The 18,277-nt window shown below is 36.8% G+C and overlaps 1 protein-coding gene across 1 annotated transcript; it reads left to right on the top strand.

The window, feature by feature from the left end:
- Positions 1-12,042: 12,042 nt before the first annotated feature.
- Positions 12,043-15,957, top strand: LOC131078990 (FT-interacting protein 7). The gene is made up of 2 exons (XM_058016854.2): positions 12,043-12,582; positions 12,762-15,957. Exon 2 carries the CDS (start codon positions 12,797-12,799, stop codon positions 15,695-15,697), a length of 2,901 nt encoding a protein of 966 aa, XP_057872837.1. The 5' UTR covers positions 12,043-12,582; positions 12,762-12,796; the 3' UTR covers positions 15,698-15,957.
- Positions 15,958-18,277: the final 2,320 nt, after the last annotated feature.

The raw sequence follows: 18,277 nt of genomic DNA, 5'->3' as shown, positions 1-18,277 counted from the left end.
CAAGACAACTTGCCCATTCCCATCCATTGTTTACTAACCAGTGTCTATTAGGATAGTTAGGAACTTTCAAAAAGTGTAATAAACCACTAGTTGATGGGAAATCTGTCATAGCACGCCCTCTGCTCAAAATATGAAAAACAACGCTTAACTGAACAACTTTTCCCAGTTGTTCTATTTGCATTGCTTTTCCAAAAACAGCTTCAATAGAACCTTTAACTTCAGCAGGCTTCGTCAATAATTTCTCATGAAAATAATACTCTTCGGCATTCCTCACATGCTTACATTCATTCTTTGTTTTCCATCTTATCACTTATTTTTCAACCCCGTCTATCATTTGTTTTTCATAAACTTTACCCATATGCTTTTCTATGGTGTCAAATTTTAGCTACAACCTAATTTCCTTCTTATTTTTCCAAGTGCAAATCTTACACCTGCATTCTATTGGAGGCTCGCCTTCAATTGGATTCTCCACTAGTTCAATGAATGGATACTTTGATGCCCAATTAATTTGAAAATTCCTGACTGGCATATCCCACTCCCGATCCTTTTTTGATTGTGGTTCACTGTTTTTTGATATGGCTTTTCTTTTCCCCTTCCGTGCATTATCATCAATGGAATTATCACCCAAGTCGATTATATCATTTCGGCTAACTTGGGTATCTACCAGATAATCTTCTTCAAGATCATCCTGATCTGAGATATCAGGTTCGCCGCCATCTTCAACATGCGATGCAGGTGGCGAATTTTGTACTTGTACTTGTGATGATGTACCTTCCTGATTTTCACCAGTACCACAATCTTTTCCAATGCCAAAGTACAAAGACAACGTTCTTCTTTTTGTTGGCCTCTCCTGGCCTTCCCCACATTCAGGTTTCCTACCCCTCTTCCTGTTCGACATCTCCAATGAAATAAAGGCTGCCAAAAAAATATCAATTTGCTGAAGAAGCAATAATAGACTATAATGTATAATATACCAGTTCAAAAATATGATCGCTCACCTTTAGGCTTTAGGTAACAGGCAGTCGCCAATACAGTCAACAACAATGATTTTCCTTGGTCTGAAACTTCGCTATTGATCAGAATTCAGAGCCTAGAACCCACCAGATTGTGTTGAGATAGATCTGATATTTGCATGTATTTATACCAATCCTTATATGGCGAATTCCGCAGGAATTTACCAGTATACAAATATTTGGCAAATCCTGTGTAATTATAACACAACTTATGTAATTTTTGAGGCGATTATAGGTCATCCAAATACGACTTATGTAATTTTTGAGGCGACTATAGGTCATCCAAATACGACTTATGTAATTTTCGAGGTGATTATAGGTCGTCCAAATAATAGGCAAATAGCGAATACAATATAGTTGGCGAAAGTTGGGGTGACTGGAGACATGCGTCGGCAAGATGTCGGGCGAATTGGGTCCCCCTGAATAACAAATCTTCACATGCCTATAGGAGAATTAAGGTCATCTATTAAGGCAACCTCGGAGAGTGTAGGCGAAATAATTAAATTTACCGTGCGTCCACCATATATTGTATTGGCGAAATCATCGCATAGAAATATTTAATTGCATAAAACATATGGCGATCGGGCCATGACGTTGACGAAAATTGATAATGTTCTAGTGAAATGGCCACCCCCATACGGTACAAAATATTCGCCATTTCCGACAGGGCCGACGTGAAAAATTTGCCATTGACGAATATTCGCCACTAAAGTAATCGTTGGAGGAGAGGAGTTACAAAGTAACTCCCAAATCTACGAATGCCACCATTCATAAAATGTGTGTGCCATGTGTCCACATCCTCTTATGGAGGAAATCTAATATTCCTTAATAAAGGAAAATAAAAGAAATGACTTGTCCTCACACATGTACTAGAGGACAAATTACATGTAGGAATTCCAAAGGAATATCCTAAATTAAATACAAATAAACCTAAGCCAAGTAAAGATTAAATATTCTAACACTAAATTATTCCAATAATTGTAAAATAGGCATGAGACGTTTGCCTGATTTCCAATTTTGAGTATGCCCTTGCCTGATTGCATTGATAGTCAAGAGGGAATATCCCTTTAAGTGTATTTTCCTTACATTCTCCTTCCGAGCACATTGCAAACCAAGTAAGGCCACCTGGAATTCAGCCTTATTATTTGCCCCCTTCTTAAATACTTAGTCTTTTTGCCAAAAATTTGCCTTAATGATCTCTTAGAACACAACCAACACTGCATTTCCCTTGGTTGCCTCGTCGAAGTTCACCTTACAACACCCCTCCTTAGCCTCCTTCCAGATTACCTCCTTTCTTGAATGGATAGCAGGATCAACTTATTGATCCAAATGAATGAGGAAATTTAATAAATTTATATTATTTAAGTGCAATAATAAAAAAATTAAAACCTCGATATCTCTCAGCTTACTCTATATAGTTTGTTAGGATTCCCAAAGATACTAAGAGGGGGGGTGAATCAGTATCTAACCGGTTGATGAATTTACTTGATTTAAAACATGTAAAGCATATCAATATTGTATACCGGTAAACCAAGAATAATGCAGTAAACAAGAATAACAACAACCATATGAAAAGAACACCATAACACAATAGTTTAACGAGGAAACCCGGTGTGGGAAAAACCTCGGTGGGATTTGTGACCCACAATATTCACTTACTGGCCAATAAGTGAATATTACTCTTACAATAGGGGCCTACACATGCAGGAAGGCCAAGTGCCTAGAGCTCACTGCTCAATTACAAAATAAGAAGTCACACTGACTTACAAAATGGATTATACAAATCCAATGTCTTGTACTGCTTCAAATTAGCATCTGCTATGCCAGATCCAGTACCGGTTTTAGCTCTGCTTCATACATAAACCCTTAGCCTATAATTCGCATATTAGGTCTGCCTTATTTCGCCTATCACTCTCTTACAAAATGTTCTACAATGATCTCATACATATATGAGTCATATTACAACTCGCCATGTCAGCTTACAATGATTTTACAATTAATTACAAAATACATTATAAACAAAATTCTTGTCAGCCAGGGTGTCGGTATCCTTCCTTTGCCAGTGTTATGTGTGCCGATGTAGAGTTTGTCGTTGCCCGTGCCGATATATTGTCTTGCTAGTATCATATGATTGCAAGGTTGCCATCAATGACAAAACCTTCAATCACCTACAATTTCTCATTGGAGTGTGCATTTGCCAACAATCTCCCCCTTTGGCATTGATGGCAACACTCATGAGAAAAATCCAAAAAGTGTCATCCAAAAATGAGTCTGCCAGAATTGTCTTACCAAAAAATAATGAGCTCCCCCTGAGCTGATGAGCCATCTGCTGATCATTTTTCTCATAGCCTCTACTCCCCCTTTGACATCAATGACAAAGGTTGTCATTCGCTGTCAGTGGAGTCCTGCCTGGATTCTTGTAACCGGTGGGTTACAATTTGAAAAATATTTGTCAAAATTAAATTTATGTCCTTGCTGAATGTTTTACTGTCTTTTATAGCCTCATGGGTTCTCTGCACTGTATCGGTGAGTATGTGCATTTTCTCTTCCTGTGTCTTTAGTCCGGGAACCAGAGCCTCAGATATTTCTTTTCTCAAAGAAATAAGATACTCTAGTCTTGGACCAAGTCTACATTTTAAGTCCTTTGCTTTGTCCTTTATTCGTTGTTTTTCATTTTCTAGTTTCCTGATTTTCTCTTCCTGCTCAGCAATTTTCTTCTCTAATTCCAAAAATGAATTTGATGTTCCAATCAGATTGTCAGCAATATTGTTAATCTTATCCTGTGTCTTTCTGATTTCATTGTCAAGATCTTCTGTTAATACATCTGTTTTGCATGTATCCTTGTACAATTTCTTGAAGTCAAAAATGATTTCATTGAGTTCCGGTAAAAGAGTATCCATCTCCTCTTTGTTCTTATTCACAATTTCCATAAAGAATTTCTCTTTTTCTTTTATCATCCTTTCCTTAAAAGTATCCTCATTTATTTGATCAATAGTGATTAGGTTATCGATGATGAATTTAGACAATGTGTCTAATTGTCCTAAACAATCTTTATTCTCTATGTTACACTTGGGTGCAATCATCTTCAAAATTGATATGGTGTTATCAATAGCCTTATATGCTAGTGCATTACAATCTGTTATTTTCTTGATTGAATCTAGCAATACCTCTGTCACATTTGTTGGTCTGAATTCAGACATGGAGGTTCCGGATGTCTGTCCAACTGTCTTCACAATTTGTAATCCGTCGGTGGTGATAATAGCATTACTTTCCTCTTTCACTAGATGATCAGTTTGTGTCTGCATTTCAGCTACCAAAGGTTTAGGTCTTTCAGTTGTAGTCGGTGGCACTGTCTCTGAATGTACTTGTGAATGAACTTGTTGTTCTACCTGTTTCTTTGTACTCTCTACTGATGGTTTCTTTGATGGTGCCTCTGATGATTTTTCAATGGTATCCACTGCCAGTTTTTCTATTTGTGACTATGTATGTTCTACCGGTTTCTCTGTGCTTTCTCATGAAATGTCTACAGTCGATATTTCAATAGATTTTTCGTTGTTATCAGTTGTCGGTTGCTCAATAGATACATTATGTACACCAGTGCTATCAACTTTTCCTGTATCTGTTGTCTGTTCACTTTGTTGCTCACTCCCAATTTCAGTGTCTCCAACTGTATCTTCAACATTTGTCTCAATTGTTGTGTCTTCTACCGGTGACTCAGTTGCCACATCTCTTTTCTCACTTGTTTCCTTATCAACCACAATGTTGACTTCCTGAGTGTCGATATTCATTGTGTACAACACCTCAGAATTAGGATTTGTGTCCTCATGTGTTGTCTTCATACTCTCTATTGGCGATTGATTTTCAATAGTGTCTACTGGTGGAGTATCTAAAGGCAGTGGGGGTAAGTTGTCTGTTATCTTTATACTGGGAGGTCCACCAACCTTGCCTTTTCCTTTGTCCCTATCTTTTTGATATACCTTGAAGGTTTTTGGTTTTTGATACTCTTCCTGTTTCTCCTTTTCTACCAGGAATATATCCCATGCATCTGTTGTTTCCTCTGTTATCTGATTCACTCTTCCTGCCATCAGTGCTACATGTCGGTGAGCAGTTGAGAATACTGACTGGTTAGCCTCATATATTAATTGATCTATCTCATCAGGTGAGTTAATAGGGTGCACTGCAAGTAGTTTTTCAATCTTTATTTTCTTATCAAGCTCAACAATAGCTAGCCTTCTAGCTTCTAGTCTATTATATAGATCTGTCGGTATTTCATCAACAACTTGCATAAAAAATTTCTTGAAAATATCTAAGTGTAATATTACACTGTTCTCTACTCTCTCTTTGTCATCAGCGGATAGTGTGTTATATAGTTTGCTGATATTCTTCAACTTGCCATCCTTAGTAATTTCATTTAGTAATTTATCAATAGGAGCTATAGTTTGTTTTGACTTCTTCTTAGGAGTCAACTTCTTTTTCTTTGGAGTTAATTTCTTTGTTGGGGGCCTTACTGCCTGTTGCTTCTGTCTTTTTGGTGTAGGAGAAGGTGTCGGTGAAGGTTTTCTTTTCCTCTCAACTCTCTTGAATACTGCAGGTATGTCACTTTCTGAAGAAGTTCCAATCGGTGAAAGGTGTGTTTCCGGTTGGAGTGCTTCCAACTCACTTTCAGTTATATCGGTTTGCTTTAGCACATCTTCTTTAATATCTTTTGCCTGTCAGGTTCCTTTTCTAATAGTTGCCTCAACCCTTTTAACTCTTTTCCTTGATTGAATTTGACTTTCTATAGTTTCAGCATTACAAAATACTTCTTCTTCAGGTTCCTTAGGAGCTTCTAGGAGAGCTTTTGCATAGGTTTCTATTATGTTGTCATCATTCTCATACCCCATTTCAGTAACCCATATGGTTCTAGGAACAACTGCCTCCATCCAAATTTCATCTTTCTTTATTACAAAACAGATTTCCTTTTGGTACTTATCCACAATAGCTTGTGATAACCTTACTCTTGTTTTCATTCGAGCTTTTAGTGCTTGAAAGTACTCATTTATGGTTTTCTCCCTGTTCTCTCCCATATTGTTTAGCAATTTTGATAGTTGTTTTCCTACCGGTATATCATATCCAAAATCTTTGGTGCCAATACCGGGTACTTGTTTGGTTATATATAGCATCAGACAAACAAGTAGGTTTCCAAATCTGAATGTTCCTTTCTTTTCCCTTTTGATCTTTGCTAGATTGTCTATTAGTTCATCCTTAAGCCAATTCACATATGTCTATCCTTGCATTTTCATTTACCATATCATAGGCACTCTTAATACATAGGCTAGAAACTGAGTTTAACCTATTTGCATGTGTAGTCTTGTAACCTAAGATCATACTGATAAATTTGATATTTGTATCCTTTACATCGTTTACCCTTAGTGATCTCTTATCAAATGTTGTACCGGTTAGGTTTGTCACTAGATCATTTGAGACCTTCTTAGTTTTGTCAGGTCTGTTGCCGATGGAGGGTAACCGTGTCACAGCCTTTACTGCTTCTTTTGTGATTTTATGAACTGAGTCCAACTAGAAAAATTCACCATGTACTCTGTTTATTGCTATCCTTATGATATCCTTGGGAAAATCTAGGATACTAAGAATTTATGTAAAACCTAGGGTTTCTATTATCTTGTGTTCAATTTTGACATTTCTGGATTCATCACAAATTACAGATTTATACATATTCTTAATTTCCTAATCACCTAGTTCATCAATATGACAGTGTATATACATTCTAGGGTCTTCAGCATATACTACCCCTTTAGGTATTTGAGAAAATGCACCTAAGCTATCATCTTCCTTCGCAATTTCAGGAACTAGCTGGAATACGGGTCTAGGGCGTTTAATAACTTCAACAACAATAGGGTTTGCAATAAATTTAGGAGTGGATGAAGATGCCATAGCTATAAATACCTTAATCTGCCTTAGGGATGAAAGATTTGATAGATTGCTTCGCTTCTTTGCTTGGAATGCCTTTGCTTAGGATTTTCGCACTCTCGAAGATTTGAATGCTTGGTGAAATGAAAATGGAGCCAAAACACTTGTTTTATAATGCTATTTTCTTCACCTACCACATTTAATGCTTGTCGGTTAAGTCATAACTTAACTTATCTGCCGGTAAAGAAGTGATTTCAACTTCTCACCATCAACTGAGGGAATAATAGCATGTTTTTCATTTAGTTGCTAAACCCCCAAAGGAATTTTCTTCAGTTAGATGAAGAGTCTCTTGCCGGTGGAGTGTTACTTTGTTCTGCTGGTGGAGGAGTATTCCCATCAACATTTTGTTCTGACTTTATGATCCATTGTTTTGAGAATTCTTGCTTTACCTCTTCAACCTTTTCTTTACCTTTCAAACTAGGACCTTTGTTATTTGCCGGTGAGGTCTTGCTTCTACAAAACTTAGCAATGTGTCCAATCTTGTTACAGGCATAACAAGTCACATTGTTTTTTTGAATAGCTTTCCCATATCCTATGTCGGTTTGTGTTCTGTATTGATTAGATAATTGTCCAAATCTCCCATAAACATAACATCTTACATTCATTCTGCAATTCTCTGAATTATGACCAACTTTTTTGCATTTAGAACATTGACCGGTGGGTGTATTGGTGTTCTGATAATTTCTAGATCTACATTGATTTTCTCTATGACCATACTTGTTACAGTTAAAGCATTTTCCATTAAATTTATAAGCATTTGGTTGTCTTACCGGTTTCTATGATCATGTGTGTTTGCAGTACTGGAGCTTTCACCAACTTCAAATCCAAGGCCATTAGTGTCACCATTAGGTTTCTGATTCTTCAGCATGTCACCAAGTTCTTCTGAGCTTTTCTTGAATTTTTCTTTGTGTTGATTTGCAGTAGCCAGTTCTCTTTCCAAGATTCCTTTTTGTCTCATAAGTTCATTTGAGTCATTTTGTGTATGCATCAGATCTGTCTTCAACATATCAATTTCATAACTAAGTCTTGTGTTTTCATTTGCAGCATCATTTAGTCTTCTAGTTAGATCTTCTTTATTTTTCTTCCTATCTTCAATTTCTTTGCAAAATCTCATAGTCATATTCTGCATTTCATTCTTTGTAGTACCGCTTTCTTGTCTCAGTTTGTTTACCAGATCATTAAGAGTTTCCTTTTCATCATTCTCATTCTGCATCTTTTCACAAAGTTCTCTTCTCTTATTTCTTGCAATGGTAAGATTTTTTTGAAGTGCTTGAATAATATCCTGAGCAACTTTTAGATCATCTTCAAGTTTGATATTTTTCAATTTTTCTGCATCATAGTTTGAAAGAGTTGTTTCCAATTGTTTCTTCAAGTTATCCATCTCTATCGGTGTCAAGATCTTCCTCAAGCTGTTAGGCTTCTGAAAATAGAGGACCCTGCTCTGATACCAATTGTTAGGATTCCCAAAGATACTAAGAGGGGGGGGGTGGATCAATATCTAACCGGTTGATGAATTTACTTGATTTAAAACATGTAAAGCATATCAATATTGTATACCGGTAAACCAAGAATAATGCAGTAAACAAGAATAACAACAACCACATGAAAAGCACACCATAACACAGTAGTTTAACGAGGAAACCCGGTGTGGGAAAAACCTCGGTGGGATTTGTGACCCATAATATTCACTTACTGGCCAATAAGTGAATATTACTCTTACAATAGGGGCCTGCACATGTAAGAAGGCCAAGTGTCTAGAGCTCATTGCTCAATTACAAAATAAGAAGTCACACTGACTTACAAAATGGATTATACAAATCCAATGTCTTGTACTGCTTCAAATTAGCATCTGCTATGCCAGATCTAGTACCGATTTTAGCTCTGCTTCATACATAAACCCTTAACCTATAATTCGCATATTAGGTCTGCCTTAGGTCAGCCAGGGTGTCGGTATCCTTCCTTTGCCGGTGTTTTGTGTGCCGATGTAGAGTTTGTCGTTGCCCGTGCCGATATATTGTCTTGCCGGTATCATATGATTGCAAGGTTGCCATCAATGACAAAACCTTCAATCACCTACAATTTCTCATTGGAGTGTGCATTTGCCAACAATCTCCCCCTTTGTCATTGATGGCAACACTCATGAGAAAAATCCAAAAAGTGTCATCCAACATAGTCGTCATATTTTTAAAATGTTATATTTTAATCCATCTCACACCTCTCAATTCACATCTATGACATTTTTCTTTGATTAAAAATGTTATATTTTAATCAATGAATTATTTTATAATGCATAATTCATTGATCAACCATAGAGAGGAAGAGAGACATATATACATTATGCAAGACATATTTTATAATATATTTTTTAATCAATGAATGAATTTTAAATTTTGATAATTGATTTAGCAATATTTAATAATACATACAAATTTCGTATGTGTGTGTGTGTGTGAAAAGATGACCAAAAAGTGGGGTCATATTAATTTGAATATTTTTTTTTTCAAATTTATCATATTAAAGAAAATCTTTATTATTAAATATTTCATTTGAAAAGTTTTCTTTGAATTATCGAGTTAAAAAAATAAAAATAACTATAGTAATATTCTATATTAAAAGCGTGAAATTTCCACAATCTATGATATCAAAATACGATAAAAAAATTACATGATCAAAATCTTCTTTTTTTTAAAAAAACTTTTTAAAAGGTTTCATTTTATTTTAACTTTTTAAGTTTGGTTTTACTAGTAACTTTTAATATAAATAACAAAGTTCAACTTTAACAATTTTTATATAGTTTAATCTTACTTTTAATATTTTATTTGAAGTATTGTTTTGTTTTTTTAAATTTATTTTATTTAATAATTTAACTATATTTACGTTCAATTTTATAATAATTTTTCATTTGTTAATATTGAGTTTGTATGAGCTTTCTACAATCCATGAATAATTGCGATAATTTTTGGATTAAACTGTGTGCATTTTTCAATCAATATTTTTGGGTCATAGTCAATTACCTATTATCATTTTTCCTCTCTCTCTCTCTCTCTCTCTCTCTCTCTCTCTCTCTCTCTCTCTCTCTCTCTCTCTCTCTCTCTCTCTCTCTCTCTATATATATATATATATCTATCTTCCAATCTGTCTTTCCATCTCCTGCTTAGACCTCTATATCTATATCTCTTTACCTCTTTATCTCTCCATATTTCTTCTCCCATCTCTCCCTCTATCTCTATCTTGTTATCTCTGTTGGCAGTGGACCAGCGTCCTTCGCGGGGATTCACGACATGGTTTAATAGGCTCATGTAGATTCTATAAGTCTAGTGGTTGTATCAGGCATTGACAGGTCAATCTTTTGGTGCAACGACAACCCTAGCTTGTAACAAGTGGTATCAGAGCTTGGTCACAGGTTCGAATCACGCAGGTCGCAACGAGTGACACTGGGATGGGGATTGTTGGTAGTGGGCCAGCATCCCTTGCGAGGATTCGCGACATAGTTTAACAACCTCTTGTGGATTCTACAAGTCTAGTCGTTGTATCGGGCATTGACAGGTCGATCTTTTGGTGCAACAACAACCCTAGCTTGTAACAAGTGGTATCAGAGCTTGGTCACAAGTTCGAATCACGCAGGCTGCGACGAGTGACGTTGGGAGGGGGATTGTTGGCAGTGGGCTAGCGTCCCTCGCAAGGATTCACAACATAGTTTAATAGCCTCCCGTGGATTCTATAAGTCTAGTGGTTGTATCGGGCATTGACATGTCGATCTTTTGGTGCAACGCCAACCCTAGCTTGTAACAATATCTCCATCTCCCTCTACCCATATATATCTCCCCCTCTCTACCTCTTTATGTATCACTTCATATCTCTATCTTTATTTTTCTATTTGTCACTCTCATTATCTCCCTCTCTCTCCATCTCTATATATTTATCTCTTCCATCTATATCCATCCCTTTAGATCCTCCTTCTTTATCTCTCCTTCACCTTTACATATCCCTCTCCTCCACATCCATCTTTATCTCTATCTTCCTCTATTTTTCCCTATCTATCTTTCCATCTTTCTATCCTCTCTCTCCCCCCTCTACCTCTCTCCCCATTGCAAACATAACATGATTCTATTGGTAAGGGAGCTTGATATATCTTCCTGATTTGGAGTTTTTATTTCAATCGTGGTTGGATTCCTATAAGTGGATGCATAGTTGATTTGAAGTTATTGCTTCTATATTGATACTTGTTTTGCACAAACACCATTTGTTAAATGCCCTACTAATTGACCCCACATACTCCATAAACGTATGCAACTATTAAAACAACTTTTTTCATAATTGATCTTCTAAACCTCTTCACATACCCATTACACATTAAAATGCAATTGCTAGTATTATTAAAGAAAACCAAAAATTTAAGAATCCTAATATAAACCTGCTTAATTTAATGTCTAGTAAGTATAAACAAGACTTAGATTTTAATGAACTTACTATCGTGCTTATAATTTTTATTATAAAATAAAACCAAAACTTTAAGAACCCTAATAACTTTTTTTTGCCAAAAGTCATGCTTATGAAATTCCCTTGAAGAAAGTGTTCAAGCAAAACAAGTTGTTTGATGATAAGTGCAACTCCCAAAGCTCACCCTAACTTTCCCTTAGAATATGGGACACGGTCCCATGAGACACTTACTATGGAAAGGGACTAGGAGTCACATCAAGAGAAGAGTAAAGGAGAGCAAGTCTTAAGAAGTAAATGAAGGCAACGGTCAAATCAACTGGTACTGGAAACTGCCATCTCGAAACTGATGCAGAACACACAATATTTTAGCATTAATTCAGCACGCTTTTGATGGGGACAGGGGACCTAAAAGTACGGCGCCTCTCACAAAGCCCAAAATATAGAAATCGCAAACTGTATTTCAAAAAGACGCGCGTATCATCCCACCTGGCATAAAATCTGCTCAAATGATAACGACAGTTAATAGGGTATCCAAATCGGAGAAGCAATATTTCTGATAGTTTCATGCATTGGGTGCTTAATTCTGTAAGTGTCGATGGCGTTTCTACACTGTACCACTGTGGAGTATAAGGGTCGAGCATCTACGGCGTGGATGTATACTCATTGTGTATGTGTTTGTTTCGTGGAGTATATTCAGTGTGTATATATCTGTGGCGGGGATAGCGGTGACCGGTTTAAAGAATTTGTAAATTCGCTCCATCCAATGGTCGAGATTTTCTCCTTGATTATTGGGGATTTGTATGCGTGCATGGCCACCTTGGTTCCGTTGCACTGTTAACCGCCTGTAAAATTTAGAGCCCCGAAGTAACTGGGGTTAAATGGAGGACTAGATCGATATTTAAGCTTTTGCCTGATGAGGAAGTACAATGAAGTGTGCGGATGAACCTTTTGATTAAACACAGTACATTTGGTTGTGTTGCTCCTTAGGCGGCACGTCTGTTTTGTTTCCACCTTCACGTCGCCGTTAATGTTCGGGCATCTTGTTCTACTCAATAATAGACGTTGCCCTTTTAACTTCTCTACATTTTCCCCATGCATTTTACTGATTTCTGCTGAAATGGGGAACAGCTGGTGGAAGAGCTCCAACTTGTAATACACAGAGGTATGTTCAAAGGACGTTTTTTAAATGGTTTTCATACCCTAAAGTTCAAAACCAGGAAAAACGATATAGTTTTTCAAGGCCCCTATGGTTGTAGGCTTGCAGGTTGGCTTTAATTGTGGGTATTAGAGTTTTTACTTTTTTAATATTTTTTGGTTTCTGGTTTGGTGTGGTTTATAAAGTGTAAGGAAATTTGTGAAGGTAGAGTTTTTTCAGTATGAGTAAGGGAAAGCTTGTAGTTGAAGTGATTGATGCACACAATCTTATGCCCAAGGATGGGCAAGGTTCAGCTAGTCCATTTGTGGAAGTGGACTTTGACAACCAGAGGTTTAGAACCCAAGCAAAGCAAAAGGACCTTAACCCTGTGTGGAATCAGAAGCTGGTCTTTGACATCATTGAGCCTGCAAACCTACATAACATGACTGTGGATGTTAATGTCTATAACGAGAAGAAGTCATCCCATCAGAGAAACTTCTTGGGTAAGGTGAAGATAGTAGGTACTAGCATTGTCAGGCAAGGTGAAGAGGTGTTGCAGAGGTTTGCCTTGGATAAGAGGAGTATTTTTTCACATATCAAGGGTGAGCTTGGCTTGAAGGTGTATTACATTGAGGAAAAAGGTGGAAACAATCCAAATTCTGAGAAAAAGAGCAAAGAGGAGAAGTCTGTTGATGATAAGAAAGAGGGAAAGCAGCACCAGCAACAACAACAACAACGACAGCAGAGTTCACAACAGCAGGGGAAGGTTGTTGAGGAGAAAAAGGCAGAGGGAAAGCCTGTGACAATGCATGCTACTCCCCAGCCAGCGGATTATGCTCTGAAGGAAACTAATCCCCATCTGGGTGGTGGGGGTGTAAACAGAGACAAGACAACCAGCACCTATGATCTAGTTGAGCAAATGCAGTATTTGTATGCCAGGGTCGTCAAGGCTAGGGACCTTCCTGGAAAGGACATAACTAGTGGAAGCTCTGATCCTTATGTTGAGGTGAAGCTTGGGAATTACAAAGGAACCACCAAACACTTTGAGAAGAAGTCTAATCCTGAGTGGAATCAGGTGTTTGCATTCTCAAAGGAGCGGCTGCAGTCTAGTGTTCTGGAGGTGGTTGTGAAAGATAAAAGCTTTATTAAGGATGATTTTATTGGGAGGGTTAGCTTTGATTTGAACGAAGTGCCCACAAGGGTGCCGCCTGATAGTCCCCTGGCGCCTCAGTGGTATAGGTTGGAGGACAAAAATGGAGAATCAAAAGTGAAAGGTGAGTTGATGCTGTCTGTGTGGATGGGTACACAGGCAGACGAGGCATTTCCAGAAGCATGGCATTCTGATGCTGCTGCAGTCCATAGTGATGGGTTGACCAACATTCGGTCAAAGGTTTATCTATCTCCCAAGCTGTGGTATGTAAGAGTGAATGTAATTGAAGCTCAGGATTTGCTGCTCTGTGATAGGGGAAGGTTTCCTGAACTAAGTGTTAAGGTGAAGCTGGGAAACCAAATGATGAAGACAAGAATAGCTCAGAGTAAAACCACTAGCCCCCTGTGGAACGAAGACTTGGTTTTTGTAGCAGCAGAGCCATTCGAAGATTATCTTGTCCTTTCGGTAGAGGACAGGTTGGGTCCTAATAAGGATGAAATATTAGGAAGGACTGTAATCCCCTTGACAGCAGTTGAGAAGCGTGTGGATCATAGAATTGTCAACTCAAGGTGGTTTAATCTTGAAAAGAATATTGCCTTAGATGGGGATAAGAAAAAGGAAAAAGAAGTCAAGTTCTCTAGTAGGATTCATTTGAGAGTGTGTCTTGATGGCGGATATCATGTGCTGGATGAATCTACCCTTTACAGCAGTGATCTAAGGCCCACTGCTAAGCAGTTGTGGAAGCCTTATATTGGTATTTTGGAGGTTGGTATATTGAGTGCCCAAAACTTGCTTCCGGTGAAGACAAATAATGGTAGAGGGATGGCTGATACTTACTGTGTTGCAAAATATGGCCAGAAATGGGTTAGGACAAGAACGGTCATAGATAGCTTTAGTCCAAAGTGGAATGAGCAATACACTTGGGAAGTCTATGATCCTTGTACTGTCATAACAGTGGGAGTTTTTGATAATTTGCAAATCAGAGTACCTGACAAAGCAACAGGAGCTAAGGATATGCGGATTGGGAAGGTGAGGATTCGCCTATCTACTTTAGAGACAGATAGAGTTTACACCCATTCTTACCCTCTTCTGATGCTTCACAATTCAGGAGTAAAAAAGATGGGCGAGCTTCAGCTAGCTGTTCGTTTCTCATGTTCATCTCTGGTAAATATAATGCAAATTTACACACACCCATATCTGCCTAAGATGCACTATTTATATCCTCTTTCTGTTGCTCAGCTAGAATGCCTAAGGTACCAAGCCATAAACACTGTAGCAATGAGGCTCAACAGGGCTGAACCTCCTCTTAGAAGAGAGGTAGTGGAGTATATGTTAGATGTGGATTCTCATATGTGGAGTATGCGCCGCAGTAAGGCCAACTTCTTCCGCATAATGTCAGTACTGTCTGGACTTGTATCTATAGGCAAATGGTTTGATGATATACGCAATTGGAAGAATCCTATTACTACTGTTTTGGTGCATATCTTGTTCCTTATTCTTGTCTGGTACCCAAAGTTGATATTGACAACCTTTTTCGGGTACATGTGCCTGATAGGCATTTGGCATTACCGATTTAGGCCTCGGAATCCACCCCATATGGATATCCGCCTCTCTCAGGCAGATGCTGTTAGTCCAGATGAACTGGATGAAGAATTTGATACATTTCCCACTTCCAGGAATGCTGAAATTGTGAGGATGCGCTATGACAGGTTGAGAAGTGTTGCAGGTAGGATACAAACTGTATTTGGAGATTTCGCCACTCAAGGAGAAAGGTTTCAGTCCCTCTTAAGTTGGAGGGATCCTCGAGCTACAACTATATTTATTACCTTCTGCTTCCTGGCTTGTGCACTGACCTATGTCATCCCTTTCCAAGTGTTGGCAGTGCTTGTTGGTGTGTATTTGCTGAGGCATCCAAGATTTCGCAGCAAGCTTCCTTCTGTTCCTCTCAATTTCCTCAGGAGGTTGCCTGCACGAACTGACAGCATGTTGTAACAAGGTTGTTGCTGGTTCCTACAAAGGATGTCTGGTTTTTATTTGCTTTTTTATCATAGCTTGAACAGTTATGGATTCAATTGGCTCATCTTATTCAAGCACAATTGTACTGAGGTTGATTTGTATTTTTTAGGATTGCTAGTATTTGTTTCTGCAATATTATGATAAAGATGCATTACAATGAACAGGATTGTATGATAAATATTTGTAATTGCTGCTGTTTTTGAATCTCTTTTCTTTATATAACACTGTTGGGAATTTATGATGTCTTCTTATGTGTATGGCTTTGGGTATCCTTTTCTGATTAATTATCTACTGTGTTGGAAACTTATGATGTCTTTTAATATTGTATGGTGTTGGTTTGAATTTTATTTTATCTGAAATTTTGAGAAAGTTTGTTGTTTTGGATGGCAAAATAGCATAGATGTTTTTAGTTTGCGTGAATTTGCAATGCATATTGTTCTTAAGATTGATTTTTGGATTCCATTCAATAATCATCCAGTACTTGTAATTCCAGAGGATTTATACAACTCAAAGTTATTTAGTGTTTTTGGAAGGGTAAGTGGCAAATGTTATGGTTACTCCAGTTTGGAATCCTGAAGCAAGGAAATTGATATGGTCACCCTATTTTAGTCTTGAACACTCCAATTACATTTCAGTTTGAGGAAGTAACTAGTTACTCTGAAACTAGTTGCTAGCTGAGCGCAACGCCTGTAATTTCAATAGGGTGCAACAACCCAGATGTAAAGCAGCAAAAAAGAGGTCAACTAAGAATTTGAACAAATAGGATTCTACTCTAGAGATTGGCAAGGAGATTATTCCTGACATTTTGGGGCAGGTCAAAGTCAGTTTTAATTTTCTTCTTGCTGGAAATCATGGTTGTCCCCATGGGGATATTCTGAACCCTGTGTTCTTGTATGATCGTTATGTCAAATTATAGACATGTAGTAACTCTTAAATTGTAACTCAGAAAATGTTATATTTATCATTCAAATTGTTATGAGATCCATATTATACGTTCACAAATCCATCCATCTTCCATGATTATGAATTATTCATTTAACACTCATTACATCTTAAGTAACTCTTTCTAGCACTATGCATAAAATATGCATTGATTCTAAACTTTATTATAGGTTGATTTCCAAATTATACACTTGAATACCTATAAATCTCACAAGAAAGCTCTAATTATGGGTTGACCCAGATTATCTGACTGATTAGATGGCAACGACCAAACTAAATATCAATTTGGGTTTTATTATTTAAAAACTGACCATGCTGATCAAAGCTGTTCTTCATTTTGTTCTTGAATTTGGATTTGTAGATCTATTTTTTCTTCAAGATAAGGTCTCCTTGTTTCTATTTTAAAGATACATAGTTGTAATTTTTATGTTTGATGGAAGAATGTGTAAGGTGTGTAACTTTCTTTGTTGAAAGTTGAACATGCAGGGGGTTTATACTTGTTTTGATGTTTATTGAAATTTTGAAATTTTGTTTTGATGCTGATTTTAAAGGGTTGAATCTAATTTGGTAAGGATGATGGTGTGTCACATAAGGTGTGATTGGGTTAGGTTTCATTTATTCCTTTGACAAAATAGTTCTCCTTTGACAATATGGATCTCCTTACTCATGACAGATGGCAGTTTAGATGGAGGAAGCTTTTAAATATATTGTAATAATACTTGTATATTTATGCCTTGTTTACTTATAAACAATTTGAGATTTCATCTTTCATGGATCTATTGAAAAAAGGAGAAATAATATGAAAAGGTAAAGGTGAGGAAAATAGTTCCAATTATTAAAATTCAAACTAATTCTATAGTTTACCTTCTAACATTAAAAAGAAGAAAAATAACATTTTTGAAGTGCTTTAAAATGATTATAAGAAATTGGTTTGTGATGGGGTGTATGTTTATATCATATATGAACATTTATTTCATAAAAATTATGAGGACGAAAGAGACATAAGATTTTATTTCTATATGGAGGGAAATATATGTGGAAATGTTCATAGCTTTATAATTGAAGAGAATTGAAAATTGTGTGATCCAAATTGTAATGTTTTGGAATTTGGAATAGCAAATCTCATATTAGTATTATAGTATTAGTATAAATTCCTTGGTAGGGTGGCTAATATTAGTATAAATTCCTTGGTAGGGTGGTTGTGTCCTTAGAGGACATGTTCTACTAGTCAATTTGCAAAAAAATATGTATAAATAATAAAAAACAATTCTTTTAGTCATGCATATATTTTTAGGAATGTTCATGTAGATTTAGGTTTCTTTTAGTACATCAAACTAAAATGTTTCCTTGCTTAAATGTGAATGATAATGTTAATGTTTATGATGATAGGAGAGGATAGGATGTTTAGAATAAACACGTTAAATGTTTTTCAACATGGGGGCATAACAACATATCATTCAAACTTTTGTTTAGTCAACCTTAGATAGGAAGGGTAAAGGCAAGGATCACCTAAATTCAAATTTAAATTTTCAAAATTTGAAGACACTACAAGTTTTTACAAAGTCTACCCATGCTTAGGTACTATGGAGAGCATATATAGAAGGCAATCTTGTA

Source organism: Cryptomeria japonica, chromosome 11, assembly GCF_030272615.1.
Source record: "Cryptomeria japonica chromosome 11, Sugi_1.0, whole genome shotgun sequence".
NCBI classification, from domain to species: Eukaryota; Viridiplantae; Streptophyta; class Pinopsida; order Cupressales; family Cupressaceae; genus Cryptomeria; species Cryptomeria japonica.
The sequence above is the reverse complement of the archived record's forward strand: the minus strand, read 5'-3'. Positions and strand labels throughout refer to the sequence as shown.

What these genes read in the sequence shown, in the direction of transcription:
- LOC131078990 (XM_058016854.2), top strand. Translation starts at nt 12,797, where the DNA reads ATGAGTAAGGGAAAGCTTGTAGTTGAAGTGATTGATGCACACAATCTT.